General features: G+C 41.5%; 1 protein-coding gene across 4 annotated transcripts in view; it reads right to left on the reverse strand.

Moving 5' to 3' along the window:
- The window catches only part of FNDC3B (fibronectin type III domain containing 3B), a 371941-nt gene that overhangs the window by 17150 nt on the left and 327724 nt on the right, over positions 1-27067 (reverse strand). For all 4 annotated transcript variants that reach the window (XM_039480204.2, XM_039480205.2, XM_074405435.1 and 1 more), the window contains exons 22-24: positions 23100-23380; positions 12674-12886; positions 1838-2004 (exon numbers count right to left, since the gene is read on the reverse strand). In XM_039480204.2, coding sequence (XP_039336138.1) covers positions 1838-2004; positions 12674-12886; positions 23100-23380 — 661 coding nt within the window. The remainder of the gene's footprint in view (positions 1-1837; positions 2005-12673; positions 12887-23099; positions 23381-27067) is intronic.

The raw sequence follows: 27067 nt of genomic DNA on the forward strand, positions 1-27067 counted from the left end.
TTTTTTTTGTATTTTTAGTAGAGACGGGGTTTCACCATGTTGACCAGGATGGTCTCGATCTCTTGACCTTGTGATCCACCCGCCTCGGCCTCCCAAAGTGCTGGGATTACAGGCTTGAGCCACCGTACCCGGCACAAGCAACTAATTCTTTAGAGTTGTTTCTACTTGCAATTCTGTATGAATACTGTTTCAGAAGAATAAAGCTTTCCATAAAAAAATAAAAAGAAGAAAAGGAGCCTATCCTGGAAATACTTGGTGAAAACTCCAAGCAATTTATGAAAAAAACTAAATAAGGAAGCCTATCAGATTAAACAGTCCTCCAGTTAAGGCAATAATTTCCTGAATCTAAGAGAGGAAGACAACCTGATCATGTGTCAGAGTCAGAAAACTGCCCTTCTGAAGGAGAAGGGCTGGGAGATGCAAGCACTATCAATGTGCCATTGTATTTTTTGTAGAATGAACCCCACCAAGAATCACTTTGAGAGGCAAAGACAGTACTCCTTCATACTAGAAAGACCCCTGAAGTGGGATAACTGATCAATGTGGCCACTTTTCTTTGGTACCAACGAACCAAAGCAGCCAGTGTGCTCAGACAACTTTTTTGTTCTAACTGAAAAGCAAAACTGCACCAAAGGGCCAGGGCATTTACTGCCAAAATGACCTGGCAAGGCCGTGCATGTGTACGCACATGCATACTACTTTCTTAGCCACATAAAGAGGGGTCTGCCAAAGAGTCTGCAAGGCAGGAAAGCAGGAGCAAGGGGTATTCACCCTAAACTAATCCTGGAAGGAGTTATGAGGTTCACAGAATCCAAGCCAAACCCTGGCCCAGGTCCTGGAGGGCTCCTGGAGTTGACTTTGTGTCCTGGTTGTAGCTGACGTGCCTCCTCCATGTGGAAGTAGAGAGTCAAACACGTATGTGAGGATCTTTTCTGCAGGTTGTACTTACCTCACTATCTGTCAACCTTACGGTTATAGCTGGATAAAGTCCCTTGTGCTATTTGTCTCCTTAAAGACAAGCTTCAGGGCCCTCCACAAGAACCACGGTATTTGCAGGAGATGAGGGAACGTCCTCAGGAGTCCATGAGGGGCTGGATGGATGAGCCAAGCTTGCTATGGCTCTTGTTACTATTTCCTCCCTTGCAAGTCAGCTGCACAGGCAGAGCTCTGTGGCTAGAGAGCAGGCTGAGGGCTCAGCAGACCCAGGAGGAGGAGGGTCCAGGCAGAATGTCTTTTGTTCACTAGCCTTGACAGATACGAGGGGAGACCTGGATACGTGGGGCTCTCCCAACTTCTGCAGCACCTGATCCCGTTAAGGGGCCAGAGTAGGAAAGTCGTCACCCACAAACTTCAAGGTAAGTCCCCAAGGAGATGAGAGCAGCTCGCTGCTACAGCTTTCCAAAGGCATCGCTCCACACCAAGAGCTGTGGGCCAAAAGGGAAAGGCTGCTGGAGTTGCCTAAGTCAGTCTCTAGGCACCAAAGTCACCCAAAGGTGATGGTCGACCACTGCTGCTCTGAATGTCTAAGAAAGGGGAGTCTGACACCTTCCCTGGAAAACTCACTTAAGGGCTGCAGCACCAGGAATCTGACCCTTATTTCTAGCCATCGTTGTTTATAAACATGCACACATACAGAGAAAAGTCATTATCTGTAGGCCCTTTCCTTTTAAGGCCTCTCATTTCCCCCAGATAACCCCTTGCTCAATCGTTTTTAGAATGTTCTTTTGGTTCTATCTTGCCGACATTGTACTGAACATCAGAAAAGAGCTTCTTCCTATACGTCCCAGCAGTTCCTTACTCTCACAAGAACGTAAGAGAGAATAGACAGTCTACACACCTTTGATGGCGGGTGGGACACTTTTGCTTGTGCTGAAGGTATAGGTTTCTGAGAAGGGCCCTTCCCCAGCCTCGCTTGCTGCCTGGATTCTGAAGGAGTAGCATGTGAATTCCGTCAGTCTCTGGACCTTGTAGGTGTGGCTGGGTCCTCTGTAGATTGAAATAAACCTGAGGAAGGAACAGAACCCATTAGCCACCTGAACTTCTATTAATGACAAGAAATTAATTATGATGTTCTAGTGGAGCCGATTAGGCCGACTTGGTAAAACACTTTTCATCAATACTAAATTAATAATCATCAGCCAGACGGTATATCAGGGTTAAGTTTAATGTCTAAATGTATGTTTTTATAAAAGAAAAACATAAACTTAAGCACAGATAAAGACTGCAATGAGACTCCTTTAATTAGGATCTAGATTCTAGAAACATCAGTTGCTCATGTTTTTATTTACTATTAAAAACAGAATTTTCAATTTTTTCATAACGGTAGTATCTACAATCTGATGGCATAAACTAATCTTCCATGTACTAATCAATGAAGTTACTGTTAACAGGATAGCTGAGAAATAAGATGCCCTCTTTAGCCAAATTTTTGCAAATAGCTGAGGTTTAGCCAGGAAATGCTTTTAATTTTAACCTTTATCTATCTTCCCAAGAGCTTTCTAAGCCCCCTTCCGCAACTGCTAATGAGACATTTAGGATTATGGATTATTAAGAATACATGTAAAAAGAAAAAAAATACTGTGTTCAGAATCATCCATCAGGTTTATCAGAATCGCAGACAAACAGCACAAGTGGGCTGGACAGTCTGGACTGAGAGCTTTTGGCTCCTTCCCCCTATCTGATCCAGAACTGTTTTTCACTTCTCTGCTAATTAAGATTTCCATGAAATGTTAAGCATAGAAGAGACAAAGATTTAAAAAAAAACAAGGCCTTATGTTTGAGGTGTTTTCCCCCAGGGTCTTGAAAACAACATTTTCCCAATAAAAACATATTTGAGAGCTACAGTATGCTGTCGCCTTTTTAAAAAAATAGCGTTTAACTGTAAAATTTTGGAAATAACGTAACTTCCCATAAGTCATCTGGGATCTTTAGTAGATTCAGTATTTGAATGCTGCTGGTCAGTGGACACTTTGAGAGCCACTGCAGAAGCGAATCCAACCATATTGTCTTGTTCCTAGACACACAGGCCAACGAATTCTACATGTCCGAGGCTTTGTCACAGCATCTGAGGACAATCCACTGTCTTCAGATACTGTTGGTTGGCCACTAACAAAATCATAATCCAACACGTCTGACTCTTGGGCCAATTTGGCCTAGGGGCAAACAGAACGCATGTGTTCATTCAGCAAACATTTCTTGAACATCTGCTGTGTGCTGGCTCTGTGGATCTGAAGGATGCATAAGACCTAATCCCTGTGGGTTAGCTGGTCCTACACGTGGGCAAGGTTTTCCGAAGCAGAGCAGCAGCTTTTCCATGTGCTGGAGGACAGTCTCTCTGGATGGATGAATGAATGGATGGAAAAATGGAGAGATACAGATCTAAAACATTTTTTTCTTTTTTTTTTTCTTTTTTTTTTTTTTTTTTAATACAAAGCCTGTCAGAGTCAATGCTTACTTTAAAATATCCACGTGTGTATTCATCAGCCTCTGCAGTCAAGTTCCTGAACCCTGGTCATTTCACCTATTTAGTGTTCTGTCTGCTTGGCTGTGTAAGGAAGTGCCTTTTATTAAAGGCTGAACATTTTTAATTTCAGGGAAAGCCAGAGTCCATGCTGAAACCTACAAATACCATGGCAACCTATTTAGCACTCTTGACACATTACTACCCTAATGAAGACATCCTTGCTAATGCTAGAGACAAACAGCTATTTATTAACTCAGCCTAACCTAGTCTACAGTCTCTAACAGGAGTAATTGTCCTTAATTATGTCACAAATTGAAGGCATGGTTTAAGAAGTGAAAGTGTTACATCTTCATTACAAACCTGCCATAATGCTCAGTTTTTGAAGGAGTTTGGAGATGACTAATAGGAACAGCATGCTTTCCTGCCATGCCACTCTGAGGAGGGTACTTCCTTTTGAAAATAAATTCAATATATACGTGTACCCAGATCCAGTTATATATGTAGACAGTAGAAAATTTATGTAATATGTAGACAAAGAAATTTACTAAAGCAAATTCAGTACTCTAAGTTTGTAGCATAACCCACATAGAGCAGATAACATACATATCGACTTTCAAATACATGAAAATCTTCTGTTTCTAGACTATTTCGTTCCTTTAACTTCTTGTTTTGCTTTTGTGCTGGAGCATTTTATTAACTTTAAAATTGCATCCCAGTTTATGAAAAACATAGTGGAAACAGCTGACAGTACTGAGAAATTTAAAATCGTATTTACGTCTGGAGGTAGTCTTACTTAGAAATACAAAAAAGACTGCATTCGTGTCTATAAGAAAGTGGGAGTGACCGACCGCGAAGGCTCTGGGGTGATGTGACTGCAGAGGATTTCAGCTTTAAAGTTCAATCACCCTATCTTCAGTGAAGGCGGAGTTAGGCAGCTTTAGGAGGCCCGCCTTGGAGCTGCAATTCCCCTTGGGGAGGAAGTTGGGAACCGGCAGCCTGGTGCTCCTAGCAGAAGGGAGCTGAGAAGAGTAGGCAAAGGGGTGGTTCTTGCTTCCTTCAGCCCTTCCTAGAATAAGCACGTGTCTAACCAGTCCTCTAATGGAGGCCACTGCCCACTCTGGCAAAAATAAACCATGATCTGCTTGTTGCTCTGGTCAAAGCCATCACTGCTTTGACTGGCCTGTCTTCCCCCAAAAAGCGCACGGGAGGAAATTTTGGGAGTGGCATAGAGAAGAGCTCTCTTATTTCGTTCTCAGGATGTGTATGGAAATAGACAGAATAGGTGGCAACTAATTCCCATGTCAGGTAATTAATCAGATATCAAGCCCGCAGGAGGGAAGGAGATGATGGGCATGAGACAGGGTGAAACAAGTATGAGGTGGGAAGCGGAGAATCAGGAATCATAAGAGCTGTGGGTCAAACAGCCCAAGGCAGGCAAGCATCAAGTGTCAATCCCACAGCCAATGGACCTCTAGAAAAACTGATGTACCCTGTCCTTTTGGGGCCTGTGCCCTAAGGGGAACACACAGGCCCCAGGTCAGAAGAGCTGGGCAATGATGCAAGGTGATCATAGCTAGTGCCTTCTGAAGGCTTTCTCCAACTGCAACTGAAGGAAGAAGTTCCATCACGTTAAATCTTTAAATGTTCCTTTATTTTAAATCACTATGGGGGAAATAATAATATACATGAAGAATTTAGCTTTAGGATGTTTCCTTAAAAGAGTTTTGTTCTGAAAAAAATCCAAGAATTCTCTAACTGGCCTATAACTTAAATTCACGGTGGAAAATCAGAGAGAATGCTAATGTTTCTACATTTACTACCTTGTTATTATCTTATAATCCCTAGGCCAACCACAGGCTCACAGCAACCCATTAATATTAACTCCACAAAATGCTCTAACCTCCTGACCTAAAATGACCTGTAGTCTACTAAAAGCTGCAAATGGCACCTTTCAAAACACGTTTCACAATATCACAAATCAACAGTTCAGCACAGCCATATTCATTAAAAATGGCATTTTTTTTTTTTAAATTTCCCTGGGCTCTATGGATTGTGTGTGTGTGTGTGTGTGTGTATGAATGAGAGAGAGAAGGAGAGAGAGAATTTCCTGCGTTACTCAGGTGGCATCTGGGAACGGACAGTGCTCAAAATAGAAATGAATAGTACTCGCCCTCACTCTGCCAAGAACACAGAGTCCTACCATGTCTATGGAGAAGCAGATGGCATCAGGTGGGGACACCTGAGGCAGAGAAGGTACAATACCTAAATTGGTTCTCATTTTGGCAAGAGTCCCCACTAACCAACTGAGCATGAACGTGCCAACAGCTATTGAGAAAAGGGATTGATTTCCTAACCCTCTGTCCCTGGCTATATATGGACCTTTTGGCTTGTGAGTAATCAGGTTGTAATATTGTTTTATTAAGGGGCTGACTTTTTTCATGCTCCTTTCCTAAAAGATAGAATTTCACTCTACCTACTGCTAGTGGAAATTCTTTACAAAGAATAAAGGACTAAAACAAAAAAATTCTTTTTTTGTTTATACTTCAGACATTAATTTATTAAGATGGAGATGTATTTATATTCAAAAACAGGATGACGAGAATTTCTAAGGACCACTTGAAAAGCTTGCAAATTCCCGCTCTCCTACTTAGCTTTCAAGTATATGCAATGAACTTGAACTTCATCCTCAAGGAGGCTATTCCCAGAGGTTTCTGAATTTCTGTTTGCCTACTTCTATTTTAGTGGCCTTGTCTCAACCTGAAAAAAAAAAATGTTATCTAATTCCATTCTGCTATTTTTGCTTTTAGTAAATGAGAGGTAAAACTGTAATCTGACCCCATTTCTGGTCCATTTAAGACCTCAAATAGTTCATCTGCCACCTCTCACCTCTGCCTGTGCCTGGACATTTTAGCTTGAGACTGCCTGAACTACTCTTGTCTCAAAGGCTAAACTTTTATGCTCCTTCTCTAAGAAATAATAATGTTTCTCTCTTTTTTAATTTTTTGAGATGGAGTCTTGCTCTGTTGCCCAGGCTGGAGTGCAGTGACACAATCTCAGTTCACTGCAACCTCTGTCTCCCAGGGTCAAGCAGTTCTCCTGCCTCAGGCTCCCAAGTAGCTGGGACTATAGGCGCCTGCCATCATGCCCAGCTAATTTCTGTATTTTTAGTAGAGACGGGGTTTCACCAAGCTGGCCAGGCTGGTCTTGAACTCCTGACCTCATGATCTGCCCGCCTCAGCCTTCCAAAGTGCTGGGATTACAGGCATGAGCCATTGCCTCCAGCCAAAAATGTTTCTAATATCTTTTTTTTCCCCCTCCATCAATTAAGGACTGAAGACAGCTATCATTATTTGCATCTTGTAGTAGGGGAAATTAAGACAAAAAGAACTGAAAGAATCTGCCTCTAGTCACCTAGAAATCCAGCAACAGATCTGGGATTTCAACAGAGACTTGACACCCATGTCAAGAATCGTGACAGCCTTCTGGTGGATATAATATGAAAATGTCACTTATCAAACAGAAGACGATCATAGGGATCAGAGACTAGTCAGAGAAGCACTGGAAACAAATCCTGGGGTTTCTTATGGGCCGGGTCTTGAGCTGGCTGCCTCACATCTATTTCATTTAATTCAGTAACATGATCTGAGAAACGTTAAGCAGGAGTTTGTTCTACAACAGGCAACTGAGAAAGTTCACACCTCCTCAGTGCTCATATACTCCAGACATTGTTTTTTTTGTGTGTGTGTCAGAGTCTCACTCTGTGGCCCAGGCTGGAGTGTAGTGGTGCGATCACAGCTCACTGCAACCTCAAACTCCACGGTTCAAGGGATCCTCCCACCTCAGCCTCTGGAATAGCCGGGACCCAGTGTGCGGCTCCATGCCTGGCTAAGTTTTTAAGAATTGTTTTAGAGAAAGGGTCTCACTACGCTGCTCAGGTTTCTGGCCGCTTTTACTAGCTGCCTACTGTGTATTGTTTCAGGGTTTTTATACGCAGATTCTTTCTGTCCCTCTCTGATAGCCAACAGGCAGGCTCCCTGTACACATGACACAGCCCCTCCAATTTTGCCGGCCAAAAGGAAAAGTGTCCTGAGCACAAGGGCTGAGTTAATGGAGGGTAAGTGGTAATTATCTGCTCTATCAGATCCCTCTTCCTCCAGCCCAATTTCACGGAAGCCTTGGTTTAAAAAACACTGCTGTCCGACTAAACCTCAGTAACAGATTAACCATAAATGCATTCCTGGAATTTACGTTCTTCCGGCCTCAGTGCTGTGTACAGTTATCAGGGAACAGAGGCCCATGGGGGTCAGGACGAGGGGCAGCATCAACTCCAATTCTGTTAGGCAGCATAACATTTCAGTTTAGTAACACAGATAAACACATCTTTAAAATTGTCGGCACAGCGCTACAATCTGAAAACGCACACGCTGATCCTGTTATTCTAGTGCCTGTATTAGGTTAATGTAGTTTTATGGAAATGTTTACTTTGGAGATAGATTTTTCTTGTATAACATAGGAACCAAAGACATTCGTATCTTCTGTGCTGGATCTGTTAAGAATAACAGACTTAATCACTCTAAGGCCAAACTAATTTAATTTTTTGTTTTGCTGTTAAATTAAATATCTTATACTGTCTGCTTATTGTTTAATGTTCATTTATCTCCCTCAGCAAAATAAGGTCTGATAGTCCACATACCTCATAAGGCCTAGCACATAGTAGTAATTCAAGAAAAAAAAATTGCTGATCAAAAGATCATAATCTAATCATTGTAATAAACTTAGTTCTATAAACATGAAACATCACTTTATAAGGCTGCTTCCTACATAAATATGGACTGGGAATCTTCAGTATCGTTAAGCCAGAATAAATGGGAAACAAATGTCCTACACCAGGCGGAAGAATCATTTCAACACAGTAAGTCCAGGTGATGTAGATGAATTCTAGGCTGATTTGCCTGGAGCCAAGAGTTTGAGCAACATGCTCTTTAGGATCCCTTTTGTGTACAACAAATATACCCAAACTGAAGGGGAAAAAGGCACCAGGTCTCAAAATAACAAAACAGAGACAGTCACTTGGAGAAAGACTCAGGGCATCGTTCTGTGCTTTGGAGGATGCGTCTGTCATTCCCACCCTATCCCAAGTATTCATCACCGTCTTCATCCCAGGGCTCCCGGGGCATGAGATAACAAGATTGGGATCCTTTTAAGGCTCATCCAACCTGTCAGCTTTTCTAAGAAGCCTTCTGTGTTCATTTGATTTTAAGCCTACCTTAGAGGCCGTTCTTCAGCTTTCCCTCTATACCCCTTACACGTGTCAATCTTCAGACCCTCCACATCGTCAATTGCTTTAATGCACCTGTGTCCTACTACCACCCACCAGACTGTGAGTTCCTTTAGGGTAAGGATCTTAGACATCTTTGTCCATCCAATACTTAAACGGTGCCTCTACTTGAGGCACAAAACTCCAATGATTCCAAGTTGAAATCAATTTATCAGAAACAAAGTATTTTTTTTTTTCACCTAAATGGTAGAAGGCTTTGGTAGAAAGCCTACTTTCTACTATTCAAGAACTAAATAATGTCCACAAAGCTCTCAACGCTTAGCACTCTGGAGGCATGCAATAAACAGAAGCTTCCTGGAAGGAAGGCTTTAAAAACAACAATGAAACAATAAAAATATTCCCTTTAGAATGTCAAAGACATTTTTGGCTAAACATCGTATTTATGAATCTCCCGGTCATTTCAAATGTTTTGAGTGAGAGGTATATAAATCAACATCGTAAATCAGTACATCACAGGTGCAGAACCCTAGGAGTTTTTAGACACTATGTAGTTACTCTTAAGGGAAGTTAGTATTTTTCTTCTTATTTTCTTACTTATGACTAGCAGAAGCTAAAAATATGAAGGAAAAAGGGGCAACATGCCCCAATCATTTATAAGGCACACCTTTTTGTAAAGGATTTAATTCACAAATATTCTACACCAATTTGCTGCTTTAAGGTGAAAAGGTGAAAGGACATCAGAGATCAATCATCTCTCCTAGTTAACTCCTTTATTTAATGCACGAGGAAATGTGAAGAGCAATAGTTCAACTCTCTAATCTGATAATTACCAAGCACAGATATTTTAATTTTCATTTTTCTTCTGTTACAAAATATGCTTTAAGTGCTACGAAGAACAGTAAACAGCTGGCTAGGACTCCCATACAACTTAGACATCAGCAACTTTATTTTCAAAGTCCCACAGTGCCTGTGTACAAAGTGCTCATGGTAACACTTTAACGCTGCTTCCCACGTAAATATGGACTGGGAATCTTCAGTATGGTGAGCCAGAATAGATGGGAAACAAATGTCCTATTCCAGGGGGAAAATCCTTTCAACACAGCAAGTCTAGGTGATATAGATGAATTTTAGGTTGATTTGTCTTGAGGAAGGGTTCACGTAAGATGCTCTTTGGGACATGTTTATTTACATAAAAGACGCCCAAATTTAAGGGGAAAAAAAAATCTCTTTGAGAGCACGCAGGTAAGAAAGTAAAATAACAATTAAGTCTATCTGTGGTTCTCGTCTTGGTCACAAGTGGGATATCTCATTTTGGCCACAATCATCAATAACGCATATGCTAACGAATATGTGCTTTACAAGCAGACGCTCCTCTAGCAACAAGTTCAGTGAAAAAGACAGCTGCCCTTGGGAAGGAGACACTGTTCTTTTCAACCGCAGAAGCCAGGTCCTAAAGAACCCTGAGGAGACTACATTGACCGAGACTATGCCAATAAGAAGTATAATGATGTATCCAACTCCAATTGTTCCTTTAACTTTAGCTCCAAAGTTAAAGGCTTGAATTCAACGGGCCACTCACTGCAAGAGTTCGGTTTCAAGACACCGAAGAAGGTCATCTTCAAACTAAAATTAGGCTGTTTTCATGCTATTAAATCTCAGGAAAAGTATTCACAAATAGAATGAGAATTTATTAGGCTCTATATTCCCATCACTTTAATAACTTTCTGAGAGCCTTGACAAATCTAATTTAAAAAGATAAATTTGGACTCCAGCTCCTATAATTAAGAAAAATACTGTTTCTAATGCGAAGTTTTCTTAAATTGTCATTTAAATGGAGGCCAGTCATTTGTTTGATTAACAAGGCAAGCCTTGGGCTTTCTGAAAGCCCAAACGTGTATTGATTACTAGATTCTGCACTATTTTTTGTCTGGCATATTTAAATGCCTCATGCCAGCGAACTCATTTGGAAAAGTGCTTGGGGAGCTTTTGTTCTGTGCCCAGGAGCCCCTGTGTCATGTAAAACCTTCGATCAGACTACCCTTCCTCAAGACAAATCAACGTCTATATAGTTCTCTGTATGGGGCACAGTGGACTGCTGCCCCACAGAGGGCAGGGTCACAGCAAGAGGGGGTACCCTTCTTGGAGCAGAGCCTTCATTTCTCATATTTCTTTTTTCTTTTTTTCTTTTTGTTTAAAGATGGGGTTTCACAATGTTGGTCAGGCTGGTCTTGAACTCCCCACCTCAGGTGATCCGCCTGCCTTGGTCTCCAAAGTGCTTGGATTACAGGCGTGAGCCACCATGCCCGGCCTCACTTCCCGTATTTCTAAGACAGCAGTAGAGGCAGGGCACTGGGAATTGAGAGGCACTGGCTTTTACCCCAGTTTGGCTAGCTACCAATTTTAACAACTTTTCTGTACTTCACTTTAAAAAATAAATAAATAAATAAAACAGTGCAACTAGAAGATATTTTCCAAGGATTTACCACCCCAATGGAAGCCACAGGCCTGGAAAAACATGAAAAGACATTTAAAAATTTCCAATGCTAGCTTTATACATGTATTGTGACTTTTGTTAGTTCACAATTCCTGTTCTTGCCGGCCCTCTCCTGTTGAGTTGTCCCTGGCCAGTAAAATAATAAGCCCAGGAAAACACATCTGAAGACACACAGCACAGTAAGATGAATGATGTTGTGTATCGGTGAGTATGAATTTAATCTCTCATGAACCTATCAAAAGAAGCCTTACCTTCTCTGTGTTTTCTTCACTAGAACTCATTTTCAAGAGGATAATCACTTTTTGTTCTGTCATTAAAATTACCAGGTTTGCCAGGTTCTTCAAAGCCAAGCTCAAATGTCACCTCTTTCAAGAAACCTTTCCTGATCTTTTAAACCAGATGGTCTCTGCCTCCTTCAAACTGCCAAAGCACTTTTTTCCTATGACGCTAATGTTTTATGGCCATTTTAAAAATTGCTATTATGCTCCTAGAGACAGGACCTTGTGTGCTTTTTAATCAGGCCCACAGGGCCCCTCTGCACGAAAATCCATCCAAGGGCCCGACTACAGAGTAGGGGGTGGAGACTGGAATGGGGTTTTCTGTGTAAGTAGAACAGGTTCTGTGTGTAAAGGAACAGAATAGTATAATGCATAAAAGGAAATGACAGAAATGCTTCTACCCTGACACTGATCAGCATTTTGGCTGTCTTGGTTTTATGGTCATCTCCCATCCCCTTTGCCTGATTCTCTGATGAGGACTTTTGGTAACAGAACATTCTGTCACCCTTAACTTTTGCTTGACATCAGACTATTTCTAAATACAGTTTGGCTGCCTGTCTTCTGATCGGCCATTTTCAGAGGAAATGAAGTTAGGTGAAATAAATAGTACGTGAAAGGCTGCATTTGATTTCAACAGCCAAGAGTGTTTCCTGGGCATGGAGTCTTACGAAGAATCTCCTGTTTGCGCTGGTTAATTTGATATTGCACTGCCCATAGTTCCAGAGTACAATCCCCAACTGTACATCACCCACAGCTATTTCACATTGGTAAACATGTTTGTCCTGATGGTTCCTGAATATTTAAAGAGGTAACATCTCTTCCTGAGTCTTATTTTCCTCGGCACTCATGACTAATGTAATGCTATTACAAATCTGACAATTTTCTTTGATAATTTCTCTCCATTATCTGGCTTGATGAAAGAAAAAAAAAAAAGCGTCTATTATCCCTCATAGGGAAATCAGGATCTTCAGAATGTTTAGAAGTTCCAAATGGAGAATAAAGGGAACTCTGGGTAGAAAACGCAGGACTTAAGTCAAAGGAAACCTTTGAACAAGAAGGAAGAGTTTCTTAGTGCATGCCAAGTAGGAATGTACAATTGAGATGTCATCCCGCAAACCAAAGCCACAGACGCTTCAGGAGCATCGTCGCCCCCACCTCACCTCTTGTTTCTGTCTTCCAGCTGCAGTGTGTACACCATGTCATCCGCAGCATGTGTCTTGGAGTTACTGTCTCCCCATTTTAGCTTCAGGCTCTGAGGACCAGCAGCAGCACATTCTAGCCTAGGAGGCAAGGGTGGTAATGGCCGAGTTTTGGCTTTAATGAACTGACTAAATGGTCCAGCTCCAATTTCATTTATAGCCTGAATTCTGATCCTAGAGAAAGGGAAAAAAAAAAAAAAAAGAAACAGACAATGCAGGTTAAAGCAGCAGCAATTCTTCATTCAAAATAAACACTGAGTGTAGTATTTATGACTTGCTTTTAAGCCAGTAACATGGAACGAAGAAAAACAAAGTAACTCAAGACAAACAGAAGCACTGGGTGGCTCAGTGCACAGACTCTGCTCTCCATTTATATTTCGTCCTAGTTACCCTTTAGCTACCTCATGGTAAGTTTTGAAAGTAGGTGAGGTATCGAGAGTAAACTAAATAGGGGAATAAATGAGTCTCCTTTAGAGTCAAAAACAAAGGACAACTCACCAACAGGACGTTTCATGTCTCTCGTTTGCCAGCCTAATCCAACCAACTCCCTAAGTCCTTAATTAGAGCTAAGCATGTAGATATTGCCAGTAACAGGATGCCATCCAGAGGTGTGAAAACCTTAGCTGGATGTTTACCATGTGCAGCACAGAGTTATGGGTAAGAAAGATATTACCTTTATCGTCTATGAATTTAAAATCAAAGAGTTAAAATGTACATACGAAGTGTTATTTTAGACCAGGTATAGCGGCTCACACCTGTAATTCTAGCACTTTGAGAAGCTGAGGCAGGAGGATTGCCTGAGTCCAGAAGTTTGAGACCAGGCTGTGCCACATAGTGAAACTCCATCTGTACAAAAAATAATTTAGTCGGCACAGTGGCACATGCCTGTAGTCCCAGTGCTCAGTAGGCTGTGGTGGGAGAATTGTTTGAGCAACACAAAATGAACTAACAGAAAACTGGCAGTGAGAAGTAGAGGTTGCCCTAAAGATACCTGAAAACATGGAATTGGCTTTGGAAGTGGGTAATGGGGAGACACTCAAAGAGTCTGGAGGCTCAGAAGAAGACAGGAAAGCCTGAACTTCTTAGAGACTGATTAAGTGGTCATGACCAAAGTCTTGACAGAAACACAGGCAGTGAAGGCCATGCTGATGAGGTCTCAGATGGAATGAGGAATATTTAGGAACTGGAGCAGAGAACTTGGTTGCATTGTTCCCACATCCCAGGGCTTTGTGGAAGGCTGAACTTAAGCGTGGTAACTTAAGATATCTGGCAAAAGAAATTTTTGAGAGTCAAGTGTTCAAGAGGTGACCTGGCTGCTTCTAACAACCTATGATCAGATATGGGAGCAAAGGTATGACTTAACGTTGGAACTTAAAAGGGAGGCAGAGAGTACCAACTCAGAAAACTTGCAGCTTGGCAATGTGATAGAGAAGGAAAGAGTATTTTCAGGAGAAGAATCAAAGCAGACTACAAAGCAACCCATGGCTAGAGAGATGAGCCTGATTAAAAGGGAGCCTGGTGCTAATATTCAAGATAATGGGAAAAATCCCTTACAGGCATTTCAGAAACCTTGGAGGCATAGCCCCTACCCTCCAGAGGTCTAGGAGAGCTGATTAATTAATGCCTTCTTGAGGCTTCATTAGAAGCATATGCTGACACCATGCTTTTTGTATATAGCCTATAGAACCAAAGATTTTTGTACAGCCTACAGTTTATTATGAGACAAACAAGTCTCTTTTCTTTATAAGTTAAAAAGCTACAGTAATCAAGTGAGTGTGGTACCAGTAAAGAGAAAAACATCTAGATCAATACAAGAGAATAGAGACTCCAGAAACAGACCTACGCAAACGTGGCCAACTGACTTTTGGCAAAGGTGCAAAAGCAGTCCAATGGAGAAAGGATAGCCTTTTCAGCAAATGGTGTTGGAATAACTGGGTATCAATAGAAGGAAAATAAACCACATCTTCAACCTTGCACCTTACACAAAACTGAGCTCAAAACGGACCACAGATCTAAATGTAGAGTATTAAACTTTTAAGAAGAAAACACAGAAGAAAATCTGTTACCTAGAATTAAGAGTTTTTGAATATGACATGAAAAGCATGATCTTACATAAAATTCAAAAAAAATGAAAAACTGGATTTCATCGAAATTGGAAACTTTTGCACTGTTAAGAGAATGAAAACAACTATAGACAGGATGAAAATGTGTGCCAATATTTCTTTTTTTTTTTTTTTTTTGAAAGAAAGAAAGAGAAAGAGAAACGGGGAGAGAGAACAAAAGTCTTGCTCTGTTGTCCAGGCTGGAATGTCATCTAAAAATAGGTATGAAAATATGTGCCAGTATTTCGTCTGACAAACGATTTGTATCCTGGATGTATAATGACCCCCCAAAACTCAGTTAAGAAAATAACCCATTTTAAATGGACGGAAGACGAATAGACACTTCACCAGAGAGGACATACAGATGTCAAATAAGGACAGAAAAACACGTCTGACATCATTAGCCATTAGGGAAATGCAAGCTAAACCCACAATGTAATAGCATTTTGTTAAAGTGCTGGCAGGGATAAGGTACAACTGGAACTCTCCTATTTTGCTGGTGATAATGAAAAATGGTAAGGCCATATAGGAAAGCAGTTTCTTTTTAAATATATACTTATTACATGACCCAGGAATCCCAATCCTAGGTATTTACTCGAGAAAAATTATTATTTACATTCACATAAAAACCTGCACACAAATGTTTACAGCAGCTCTACTTATAATCATCTAAAACCAGGCAAGTACGTGCCTCATGGTTTGGAACGTGGTAAATACTCATCTCTGATCAAGTAGAGCAAAAACTCCATTGCAAACGGCCTACTTTTCCCAGACTATTACAGAGGGGTGGCATCAAGTCTTCTGAAGATGAAGCAATTTAAGTCTCTCAGTATTAACACTGAGACTAAAACCCTTCCTTGCCTTCCGTATGAGTCTTATAAGACTGCTTTATGGTATTAAGAGAAGAGTTTCTATGACTGCAATGTAACAAATTTTTCTGCAGCTAGAAATGAAACATCTTTTAAAAAAGGCAGTCATCATGATGGCAGAAATTACTATCCTCCTTCCTGTTGTCATCGAGGGAGCGGGAAATCACCGCTGAGACAAAGACGAGGCCAAATTGCAGGGTCTCTATTGCCGGCAGCCATGGAAGACTCACGTGTCTCTAACCCGAGGCCCCGAAAGGAGGGTGTCAAGCAAGACCTTTTATGCCCGTAAACCAGCTCCTGGGCGGGGGTGGGGGTGAGGGGCTTCGGATATTCCGAGGGCCAGGGGACTTTGGACATTCCCATTGTTACTTAAGTGGTTCACAGAAGTCAAGAGAAGCGTTAGTTTACACATTGTCTGGGTAGGGTGGAAATGACAGACCTTAGCTACTTACTACAAGTCGCAGGGTCCAAGGGGGCATGGGTTTGGACTGCCTGCCTGTCACAGTAGGGTTACAGAGCGCAGTTCCAACGGAAAAGCCGGGGTATGGTCGAGGTATGCGGTTTATAGGGCGATTACCACGTCACACTTCCCTTCTCAGGAAAAGGGAATTAAGCGGGACATTAAGTTTTAGTCTTTCTTCAATAATCTAACACATTTCCTCAATGGCAACGTTTACACCTTGTCCTTCCAGTGTCCAAAACCACCGTTCCTTCCCTTTGTGCTAGATACGAACATTCCCTAGACACCAGAGGCCAAGACGCTTTCTGCCATCTGCTGGCTCAGCTTGTATTCTAGGTGGTCCTACCCTATGCTCGAATAGCTCTTAGCTACTTTAACACACACACAAAAATGAGGTGATGAGTACGTTACGACTGTTGTTCTGTTCTACTCAAGAAAAAGAATGCTAAGAGATTTAAATTACTTATGAGAATTTAGAAATAGTTTAGAAGACACAAGTATCAAGATATAAAAATCCATTTAGATTTGATATTTCTGTTGGAAATTCATTTATTTTCTCAAAGCCTCTCTAGTATTTTGGTTCTTTACGTCTTTAGCTTTTTTACAACTTCAGTTCTATGGTTCTCTAATCTTTCACTGTGTATTTGCTAGGCATATAATCCTAACCTTAACACACACACACACACACACACACACACACACACACACACACACACATACACTCTCACACCACCACCACCACCACCACCACCACCACCACGAATACCATGGTAACATTTACTACTCTTTAGCGGTGTGGCCTCTTTGGGAATCTTGCTCATCACTTTGGAGATCTTGGAGAAATTACTGAACACTCTTAAGTAACAGCTTTCTTATTATAAAATGGGGACAGTGACTATTTTCTGCAATTACAAAGAAGATTACTGAACTAAGATAAGGGATGTAAGAAGCACTTTCTAATTTTTAGTATTTTATATTCCACAATAAAATCAGGAGAGGATTCAAGGCAGCCGAAAGCACTAGCAAATGTTCAAGTGTTAATTTTCTGGAGTCACGATCCTGATGTCCTTTTTGAGAGCGTCATGCCTTCCCAACAGTGCCGGCACAGCAGCACATCTTCACTGCGGCTGCGCTATGACACCACCTCGCTTTGTAACATGACCAACCTGCCGGTCCCACCTCTGTCTTTTCTTCTGCCAAGTAATGGCCAAGGACCCAGCAACAGCTGAAAGGATGGGCTTCTTTATAAGCCATCCGCAGGAAGGTGAGGGTGGGTCAAAGATCTCAGCAACTGGAGAATCAACAATTAAAGCATCACGACACACACTGAGAACTTGCTCTGGTCCAGAAAATGTACTATAGAGCGGGAACTGGCATGATACCTGCCTTGAGATGAAGCAACTAAAGTTAAACCCAGAGAGGTTAAATAATTTGGTCTAAGTGACACAGTAGCTACTAAGGGTTGGAAGCTAGGTTTGACATCTACAATATCACCTCTGACTTCTCTGCTGACCCCGTAAGGTAGGAGGTACTTTGTCTGTTTTACAGGTGAAGGCGCTGCAGCTCAGCTAGGTCACGCCAGACACAGGCTAGATCCAGGTGCAAATGGGACCCCTTTAGGTGCAAAGGCCTTTTGCATCTGATGCACCATACTCTCATATCGTAGCAGGGGCCAAATATGGCTATAGATCCCGCCAAATGATCATTTTTAATTCAAACCACACTTTCAGTTCAACAATGACCATCTGCCACGAAAGCAGGCATTTAGAAGAGTCAACAAGTTTACGTCACTTTATTCAAACAGCAACTGGCCCTGAAATCAACTACCTAGATTTTAAAATACTCGATTCAACCTATCCTACATTTTTACAAAAACACATTTCGTTTCAGCAAAAATGCATGAACATTTATCTGCACAGCGGATGCAATGAGCTAACATTATTTCTAGTGTGATGTAACATTCAAAATTGAAAAAAAAAAAACGAGGAACTGATAAAATGGAACAAGATGATGTAGCATTCTGGGGAAAACATGAATCCCTCAGAGCACAGGAGGCTGAGACACTGAACGAGGACTAAGGCAGTTACTATCTGTTTTGGTTTAGGGTGAAAAACACAGTATGTGAAAATAATTCCCTAATTCCAGTAAGAGGTGACATTGGACTAATGGGCAAAACACACATTAACCTGAGCAACCACTCTAAGAATTCACCTCAGAAAATAAAAACTGAGTTTCAAGTTTTATTAACTAAAGTCTATCCCAAATCCAAACTTCGGAAGTTTTCTCTTTAGCTCAAGTAACGTGCTAATCTTGAAACTCAGATAAAATCTGCAGGTCTCTTTGTTTTAACTTGCATTATGTCAGTTTTAAAAAATCTTCAGTTCCTCAAATTAAGTACAAAAAAAAAGTGGCATTTTCCTTTCCAATTTGGAGAAGTGATACAACCCTAAGCAATTTCTATCTTGGCCAGGCTGATGTGAAAAATCTCATGTGTCCGTGAGTCTGCGATATCCATCAATATACTAATATCATTGATTAAACAAATCAACTAAAGAACCATAATCTTTATAAATTTTGATTAAAAATCCACTATTAAAAGATTGAATTTTATATGCCAAATACACTCCTGCTTTAGAAGACCATAGCCTTCTACAATGCACTTTATATACATACACAAAATCAAATTTCTACTACAAAATATATTAACAGAAGAATGGCTTTTGAAACAAACAAGCTGGGAAGACTTCCCCCATCAGGACTGGCCATCCCGGAACTCAGGATGTCAAGAGTGTGGGTGTGAGGGAGACGGAGGAGAGGGCCCTCAGGTGAAGGGCTAGGGTAAGAGCGGCCTCCGAAGCAAAAGATGGGCAGGTTTTTACAGCACCCCACCCCAGATTATAATCTAATTAAGAAAAATATGAGACAAGAGAATCATCATCAGAAAACATCTGAAGTATGAAATCATAACAAATACAGAAAATCCCTTTTGGCAGGGACAAGATGTGCACAGAGTAAAGTTATTCACAGAAGGCTTCCTGAAGTGGGCATCAGAACTGGCTTCCCATCAAGTTCCTGCTCCTGACAGGTCCTTTGACACCAACACCACCATTCCAGCTCCAGGCACTGAGACTTGTTCCTCTCATACCCTGCTCTGAAGGCAAAAAAAACCCTTCAAGGATAATGCCAGGCTTCCACAGATAACCCTCCTACCTATAATCTCGTCACAATCCATCTTTCAGTTCATTTCTTCCCTACGAAACCTTAACAACAGATTTACTGATCATTTATTTACTGTGTCAGGTCCCATACTAGGTACCTGACCTCTCATCTACAATACCCAAGAACTCTGTTAAGTGGTGAAAATGACTATCTCTTCTTTGACAGGAAACGGAGGCACAGAGGGCTTACATCACTTGCCAGAGGTTGCAGAGACAATGAATGAGGGATAGGATTGAAGGGAAGGCTGGCTGACTCCAGTCTGTTACTACCCAGTTACTTACAACTTGTCTCCTAGTAAAGCCCACCTCACCCCCTTACGATAAAATGTTTTAGGATTCACTTCTTGGCAGCTTAACATGGTGCTTACCATATAGTAAGGACTCAATACATGTTATTTTTAAGCCTTTTTTTACTTAGCAAAAGGAAGACAAATGAGCATAACAAACAAATCTACTTTAAGTTCTGGTTGCCTGCCAGCTCAGTATGAGTCAGGCATATAATATGGTTGTTGAAAAAAAGGAATCTCAGGCAGCCTCACTAACTGCTCAGGATGGAGAACCCAACAGTCCTGGTGTCCTCTGAGCCCATTCCCGGAGGTCGGGGCACCGCATGTCAGAGAGGCCACTGAAAACCAGAAAACATTCAAAGACCAGGATGGGGGCAGTTACAGATAAGCCACGCTGGTGAAGACCACGTCAATGATGGTGGGGGGCAATGAAATGAGACACAGCTGATGTTATAATGATGTTTAGGCGCCCTCTGGGGCTGACTAAATTGCAGTCTGCTGCAGGAGGAAGGCTCGGACGCCCAGATTTTGAAAAGGTTCTCCAGGCAACTCTTACATACGTTGACATTTAAGAATCACTGCTCTAGAGTAGAGGTTTTCAAACTTTCGTAAGCATCAAAAACTCCTCGAAGATTTAATTAAAGCACCAAGTGCTAGGCCCCACCTCTAGATTTTCTAATTGAGTAGGTCTTGGGTGGAGCCTGATAATTTGCATTTTATCGAATTCCCAGATAGTGCTAATGCTGCTGGTCCACGGACCGCACTTTGAGAATCACTGCGGTCAAGTTCTAAGGCCAAGATTTGATTTTAGAGATAGAGAGGTTTACCCACAAATAGAATGGACTGCCTGGCAAGTGGAAGCTAGACCCACTGTCCCCGTCACTAAAGACGCTCAAGCCAAGGACTGGGAAGGGGTGAAACCAGGTGATCCTATGACCCTCTTATATTGACAAATCCATGACTACTTGACTGAAAACACACAAAGCAAAGTTAGGTTTTTCAGTTTGAGTAATTATTTTTGCTTCAAAGTAAAGGAGAAATTCAATTTCTAACTCCATTATAAACTTAAAGGAATGCCCTTAAAAGCAGCATTGTGATGCCAGTGAAATTTCTACAGAGTGTATTAGCAAGCCAGTAGGTAAGCAGTATGCTATAGCAGCACCCATGGGGAAATGACTGAAACATTGAAAAACCTTTTTTGCATTAGTAAATTTACTAAAGAGGTGTCCAACCCTGTCCTGGCAACACAAAGGAAGAATATGCTTGGTGTGAGAACAATATATAACTACTGAAGGCTTACAAAAAAGAAAAAAAAAAAAACAAAAACAAGTCTTTTTTATTTTTTGAGATGGAGTCTCTCTGCGGCCCAGGCTGGAGAGCAGCGGCACGATCTCGGCTCACTGCAACCTCCGCCTCCTGGGTTCAAGCAATTCTCCTGCCTCATTCTCCCGAGTAGCTGGGATTACAGGCATGTGCAACTATGCCCAGCTAATTTTTAGTAGAGACAAGGTTTCACCATGTTGGTCAGGCTGGTCTTGAACTCCTGACCTTGTGGTCTGACCACCTTGGCCTCCCAAAGTGCCGGATTACAGGCGTGAGCCACCACACCCAGCCCCAGAAACAAGTCTTTTACCCAGGCTCCATGGCCTGCTTAAAATGTTTCATTCCACATGTTTTTATCTAGAACGTCGTGATCTGTGCATTTGTATTTTACCCAATTTATAGGACAGAAAAAAGACTAAGTAAAAGTTGATTGGGCCAAAATTATACCTTTAGTTCCTTGAAATATTTATTTTGTATTTTCACTATAGTTATTTATGTTTTTGAAACATAAAACAACAAGATTCTGGGTTGACCAGACTTCTATTAATACTATATAGCAGGCGTCCCCAAACTACGGCCCGCGAGCCGCATGCGGCCCCCTGAGGCCATTTACCTGGCCCCCCGCCGCACTTCAGGAAGGGGCACCTCTTTCATTGGTGGTCAGTGAGAGGAGCACAGTATGTGGCGGCCCTCCAACAGTCTGAGGGACAGTGAACTGGCCCCCTGTGTAAAAAGTTTGGGGACGCCTGCTATATAGTATACCCACTGTGTACTATGGAAACTAAAATTCCTAAAGTTGTAAACAGGTTGGGCCTAAATATGAATTATTTTTACTACCTCAAGTATAAAATGTCCAATTTATGATCTGTTGATAGGCCAGCAAAGACTGTCTAAAGGTTTGTGGGTTTTTTTGGCCACGATCATACTGTATGACTAGGACCAAGAATTTGCCTTTTCTAAAGCTATTCGATTTCCATGTAATCTGTCTAAAACAGTATCTTCAAATCTATCTTATAAGGAAAAGGCATTCTCCCAATGTGAGTTTCTTTTCACATTCAGCTCAATATACTAGCCTTGGCACATTAATACTGAATTAAATTTCTATGCTACATTCATTAAATACTTTTTAAATAGAGTCTTGAGGTTTTACTATCTAAATCTAAGCTCACCTTTCCATAATTCCTACACTACTAAACCATTTCATCTTCTCCATAACAGAATGATCCTCTGAGGTACTTTCTGGATGTGGAAGATATTTTTGCTAAATTCACCTGTTACCTGGCATTTCCTTAGTAAACAATGATTCTTAACATGTGTTCCCTCAGTTGAGCCCTTGAGCTCTCGATACTTTTTTAGAAGTCATTAAACAACTCTAGGCTGTTTAATAAAAGTCAACATATCTCTAACGCCATCTTTTTAGAAATCTTAACAGTTTCCCCATCATCTAAGCCATGCTTAAGGTTGGCACAATATCTGGAAGAAGCAAAATTCTTGGGCTATCATCTTGCCAAAGCCCTTTTTTTTTTTTTTTTTTTTTTTTTTTTGAGACGGAGTTTCACTCTTGTTACCCAGGCTGGAGTGCAACGGCACCATCTCGGCTCACCGCAACCTCCGCCTCCTGGGTTCAGGCAATTCTCCTGCCTCAGCCTCCTGAGTAGCTGAGATTACAGGCACGCGCCACCATGCCCAGCTAATTTTTTGTATTTTTAGTAGAGACGGAGTTTCACCATGTTGACCAGGATGGTCTCGATCTCTTGACCTCGTGATCCACCCGCCTCGGCCTCCCAAAGTGCTGGGATTACAGGCTTGAGCCACCGCGCCCGGCCCAAAGCCCTTTTATAACTTCTGCGTGGAATGTTCAGAGGATGGACCTGAGGATTTGAGTCCACTCTGGGGTAGAGATGGGTGTGGGTCAGAGTGAACACAAAACAGTTCAGGGAGTCCCTGGCTATGTGGCTTTTTCATAGGTTTTCTGGCCTTAGGGATCAAGGTGGGACAGTACCCTGGACATCTGAGCTCTTAGAAACAGCCGGGAGATTGACATTCACTTGGTAATTTTCTCCAAGAGATTTACTTAGAGCCCCAAGTGCTGATGTATTGATGCAGATTTCTCCTCCCCTCCACTCACCGGTAGGTGGTTTCTGGAAGGAGATCTTTCATAACGTGGGAGGTGGTGTTGCCCACGGTAATGCTAGTGTCTCCAAGATCAATGTTGTAAGCAAGGATTTCAGATCCGTTATTGCACGGCTCTTCCCAGTTCAGTACAAGGCACGCAGAAGGTGAATCAGGGTAGGCATTGAGAGGCTCCTCCTCCAGGACACAGAGAGTGCAAACAGGGTCAGGGGTAGACGCTGGTGTCTGGCAAAGGACAAGTTCACTGTACGGCCCTGCTCCTGCTTGATTGAAGGCCTACAAAACAGAACAGCAAGACAAAGGCCATATTACACCATCAGCACATTTGGATGCCTTGGAGTTAGCTGCCATTCAAGAAATCTAAAGTGGTATCTATCTATTTCCAGACATGGAGGTAGAAATAAATCCTAGAAAATGTCCACTATCTGCTGACCACCTTCCAAAAAATGCCAAACACATTTTCCCCATTATTAAAGCAAAAGATGGCCACCATCGTTTCTTATGAAAAATAATTTTAAAATAACATTTTATAATTGCATCATTGATTTCCGTTTATACATCATCTTATGTGATTTTCGTAACTTCCATGGTAGTTCTTAAATGGTAGGTATTCTTATCTGCCTTTTACAGAGATGAGAACTCAGAGTCGGATTAGACAATTTAGGCCTCAGATTTAGAGGCAAAGCTGGAACTGGAATCCAAAATCTGACTTTGAAGTCTAGAGCTGTCCTGGAATAGCAATAGGAATTCTGGAAAAGGCGTCTACTATTTTCCACATGAATAATAAACTCATACCTGAATTCACTCCTCAGCACTCACCTGACTCTACCCAAGAGCAACAGCTGACAATGTGATCACACCCGATCTTTCATGTGCTTATTCATCACATGGTCTCTCCTCCTACCTCACCTGCTGCTGCTTCTCAATCACCTTTACTGGTTGCTACCATCGCCCTGATCTCTTAACGCTGGTGAGTATCATCACTCAGTACTTGGGTAACTCCTCTTTTCTACCTCTGCTCAAACTTTTAGAGATGTCATCTTGTCTCAAGGAGTAAATGCCACTGATAACCTACTCCCAAATTCGGATGTGTAGCCCAGACCTCCGAATACCGGTCTAGGGTTATCTGTATTCAACCACTGAGTATCTCCACTTGTATGTGCAACAGGCGTCGTCAACGCAAATGTCCACACAGCTCCTCATCCCCATCCCATCCCTCCTTACAGAAGCCTGACTGCGTCTCCTGTGGTTTATCTCACCCCGAGTCAGAACTAAGTCATCCCTGGACACCTTTCTTCCTCTCATTCCCCTCTCCAGGCCATCAGCACATCCTGTATTACTCTACTCCAACCATACTCTCTCGCATCTGGTTATTTTGATGACCTCCTAGCTGGCATCTATGTTGGCCATTGCTAAACAGCTGACGTTCACAGCAATCAGAGTGATTCAGTCAAAACATGAACCGAGATTTTTGGTTCAAATTCCTTCAGTGGGCTTCCATCTTATTCAGAATCAACTTTGAAGTTCTCACAAAACTCTACAAGACCCTACGTGATCTGCTGTTCACCAGCACTCCCTTTCTGAAACCCGGTAGCGCTGTGATTTCACTGCCTGCTCCTCGTGCCTTTACTCTTCTGCCCCGGCTACCCTGGCTTCCCTGCTGCTCCACGGGGATACCAAGTTCGCTGCCTCCTCAGGGCCTTTGCACTTGGCTGCTCCTCCTGTCCAGAAAGCTTTTTCTCCAGACATCTACAGAGCTCGCTCCGTCACCTTCATTTGAGAGAAGGTCTGTAGACGTCACCTGTTCAGCGAGCCCTCTCTGAACACACTGAAACTTGCAGTCCGTCCCCCTGCGGTCTTCCACATTTCCCATTTCCCTTCTTTGCTATACTTTACATGATGACACTTAATCACTGACACAGTATATAGTCTATTTACTCCTCTGATTAGAAAGCAAGTTACCTAAGAGCAAAGTTGCCCGATGGCTCACTGTGGTATTTCTGGCAACTGTACTTGAAACACAGCGTGTTCCATTAACGTCACCAAGATTTTCTTTCTTTCTTATAAAAACATTTGGCAGACTTCTTAAAAAGTGAATGTACTCTAAAACTCAGTTCTTGTTTAGTTTACCGGACAGCTTATGAGGTTGAATTACAAAACTAAAGTTTTTTTTTTTTTTTTTTTTTTTTTTTGAGACTGTCTCACTTTGACTCTGTTGGGAGTTCAGTGGCACAACCTCCATCTGCTAGGTTCAATCGATCCTCCCACCCTAGCCTTCTGAGTAGACGGGACCACAGGCACATACCACGACGCCTGGCTAAGTCTGAGCTCTTAAATCAAGGTCTGAAACAAAACTTGTAACTCCTTTCTTAATTTCAAAGAAGCAAGCTTAAAGCATTTATTTGAATAGAGTTTCACAGCTGAAACTCTATTGCAATATTTTGTCATATCTATTTCTGTTTGATTGTAACACCTCAACAACTAAACTCTCTTTTTGGAAAAACTTTAACATCACAAATTCTTTTATGAGTATGCATTTTGAGATTTTGGTACTGATACAAATTTATCACAGGGGCAGAAAAATAGGATATCATGGAGCCCGATGTTTGTATTCACTAAAGCTTTGTATCACTATATCACAGAAGCACAAGAAGGCTTTTAAGAGTCAAAGCTTAGTTCAAACCTCGATTCCATTATTTAATAACTGTGTGATCTTAGGTGAGTTAATCTCTCTAGGGTTGTTTCCTCAGCTGTAAAACGGGGACAATAATGCCTAATTCATACAATTACTGTAAAGATTAAATTGGTTAATACGTAAAATCCTGGCAGAGCATCAGGCCGACAGTAAGACCTACACTTACTTCCTTCCCACTGGGAAAATCGCGAACAAAATCATATTTTCTCTATTTTTTCAAACACTTTTTTATTTTGGACTATTTTTATACTTAGAGAAAAGGTGCAAAAATAGTACAGAGAAATTTCTGTGTATCTCTCGCTCTGCTTTTCCAAAGAGAGAGATGTTACAGAACTACAGAATAATGATCAAAACCAGGAAATTATCACTGGAACTACACTATTACCAGACAGACCTAATTAGAATCTTACCAGTTCTTCTAATGTTCTTTTTCTATCCCAGGTTCCTACTTTCTTTTAACTTGCTTGGCTCTACAGAAATCATTTCTTGATTTGCACGACTTTTTATTACCAGTTTTCAAATAAAATTTAATCCACAATCATCTTTTTGTAAATAATAGTATGCCTATGAACAGAATTGCATTGGTACTTAATTAAAATAGTCCTAAGAATATAAAAATTCAAAAATTCCTAAGTAAAACAAGAAATGTTCCACCAAATTTCTAGAAAACACAGTATAGGTATTATAATAATTAAATTAGTATTATGATTTTGAGACAGGCTCTCACTCTGTTTCCCAAGCTGGAGTACAGTGTGCAGTCACAGGTCACTAGAGCCTTGACCTCTCCCGCCTCAGGCTCCTGAGTAGCCGGGACCACAGGTGCCTGGCTAATTTTTATATTTTTTTTGTAGAGGAGGGGTTTTGCCATGCGGTCCAGGCTGTCTCGAACTTCTGAGTTCAAGCGATCAGCCTGCCTCAGCCTCCTGCAGTGCTGGGATAACAAGTGTGAGCCACCTTGCCCAGCCAATATTTAAGGTGCCAAATATTAAAAAAGTATTGGGGTTTAATTTGACTTTGTAATAATACTGAATGAAAATAATTCTTATTTGGTCCACAAATAACAATACATCAATATAGAAAAGAGACCCTTTTTTATAGGCAATAATCCTTTAGCATGGCAACGGTAATTTTAGAAGTGCTACCCCCTTCATAAGGTCTAACTCACTTTATTATAAATAAGTATAGGCATTTGAAAAATGTATTTCTACTCCTGTTAATACAAGGAGGCAAGATTATTATGCAGGTTCTACTCTTATTAATCTATCTTT

The sequence above is a fragment of the Saimiri boliviensis genome, chromosome 9 (assembly GCF_048565385.1).
Source record: "Saimiri boliviensis isolate mSaiBol1 chromosome 9, mSaiBol1.pri, whole genome shotgun sequence".
NCBI classification, from domain to species: Eukaryota; Metazoa; Chordata; class Mammalia; order Primates; family Cebidae; genus Saimiri; species Saimiri boliviensis.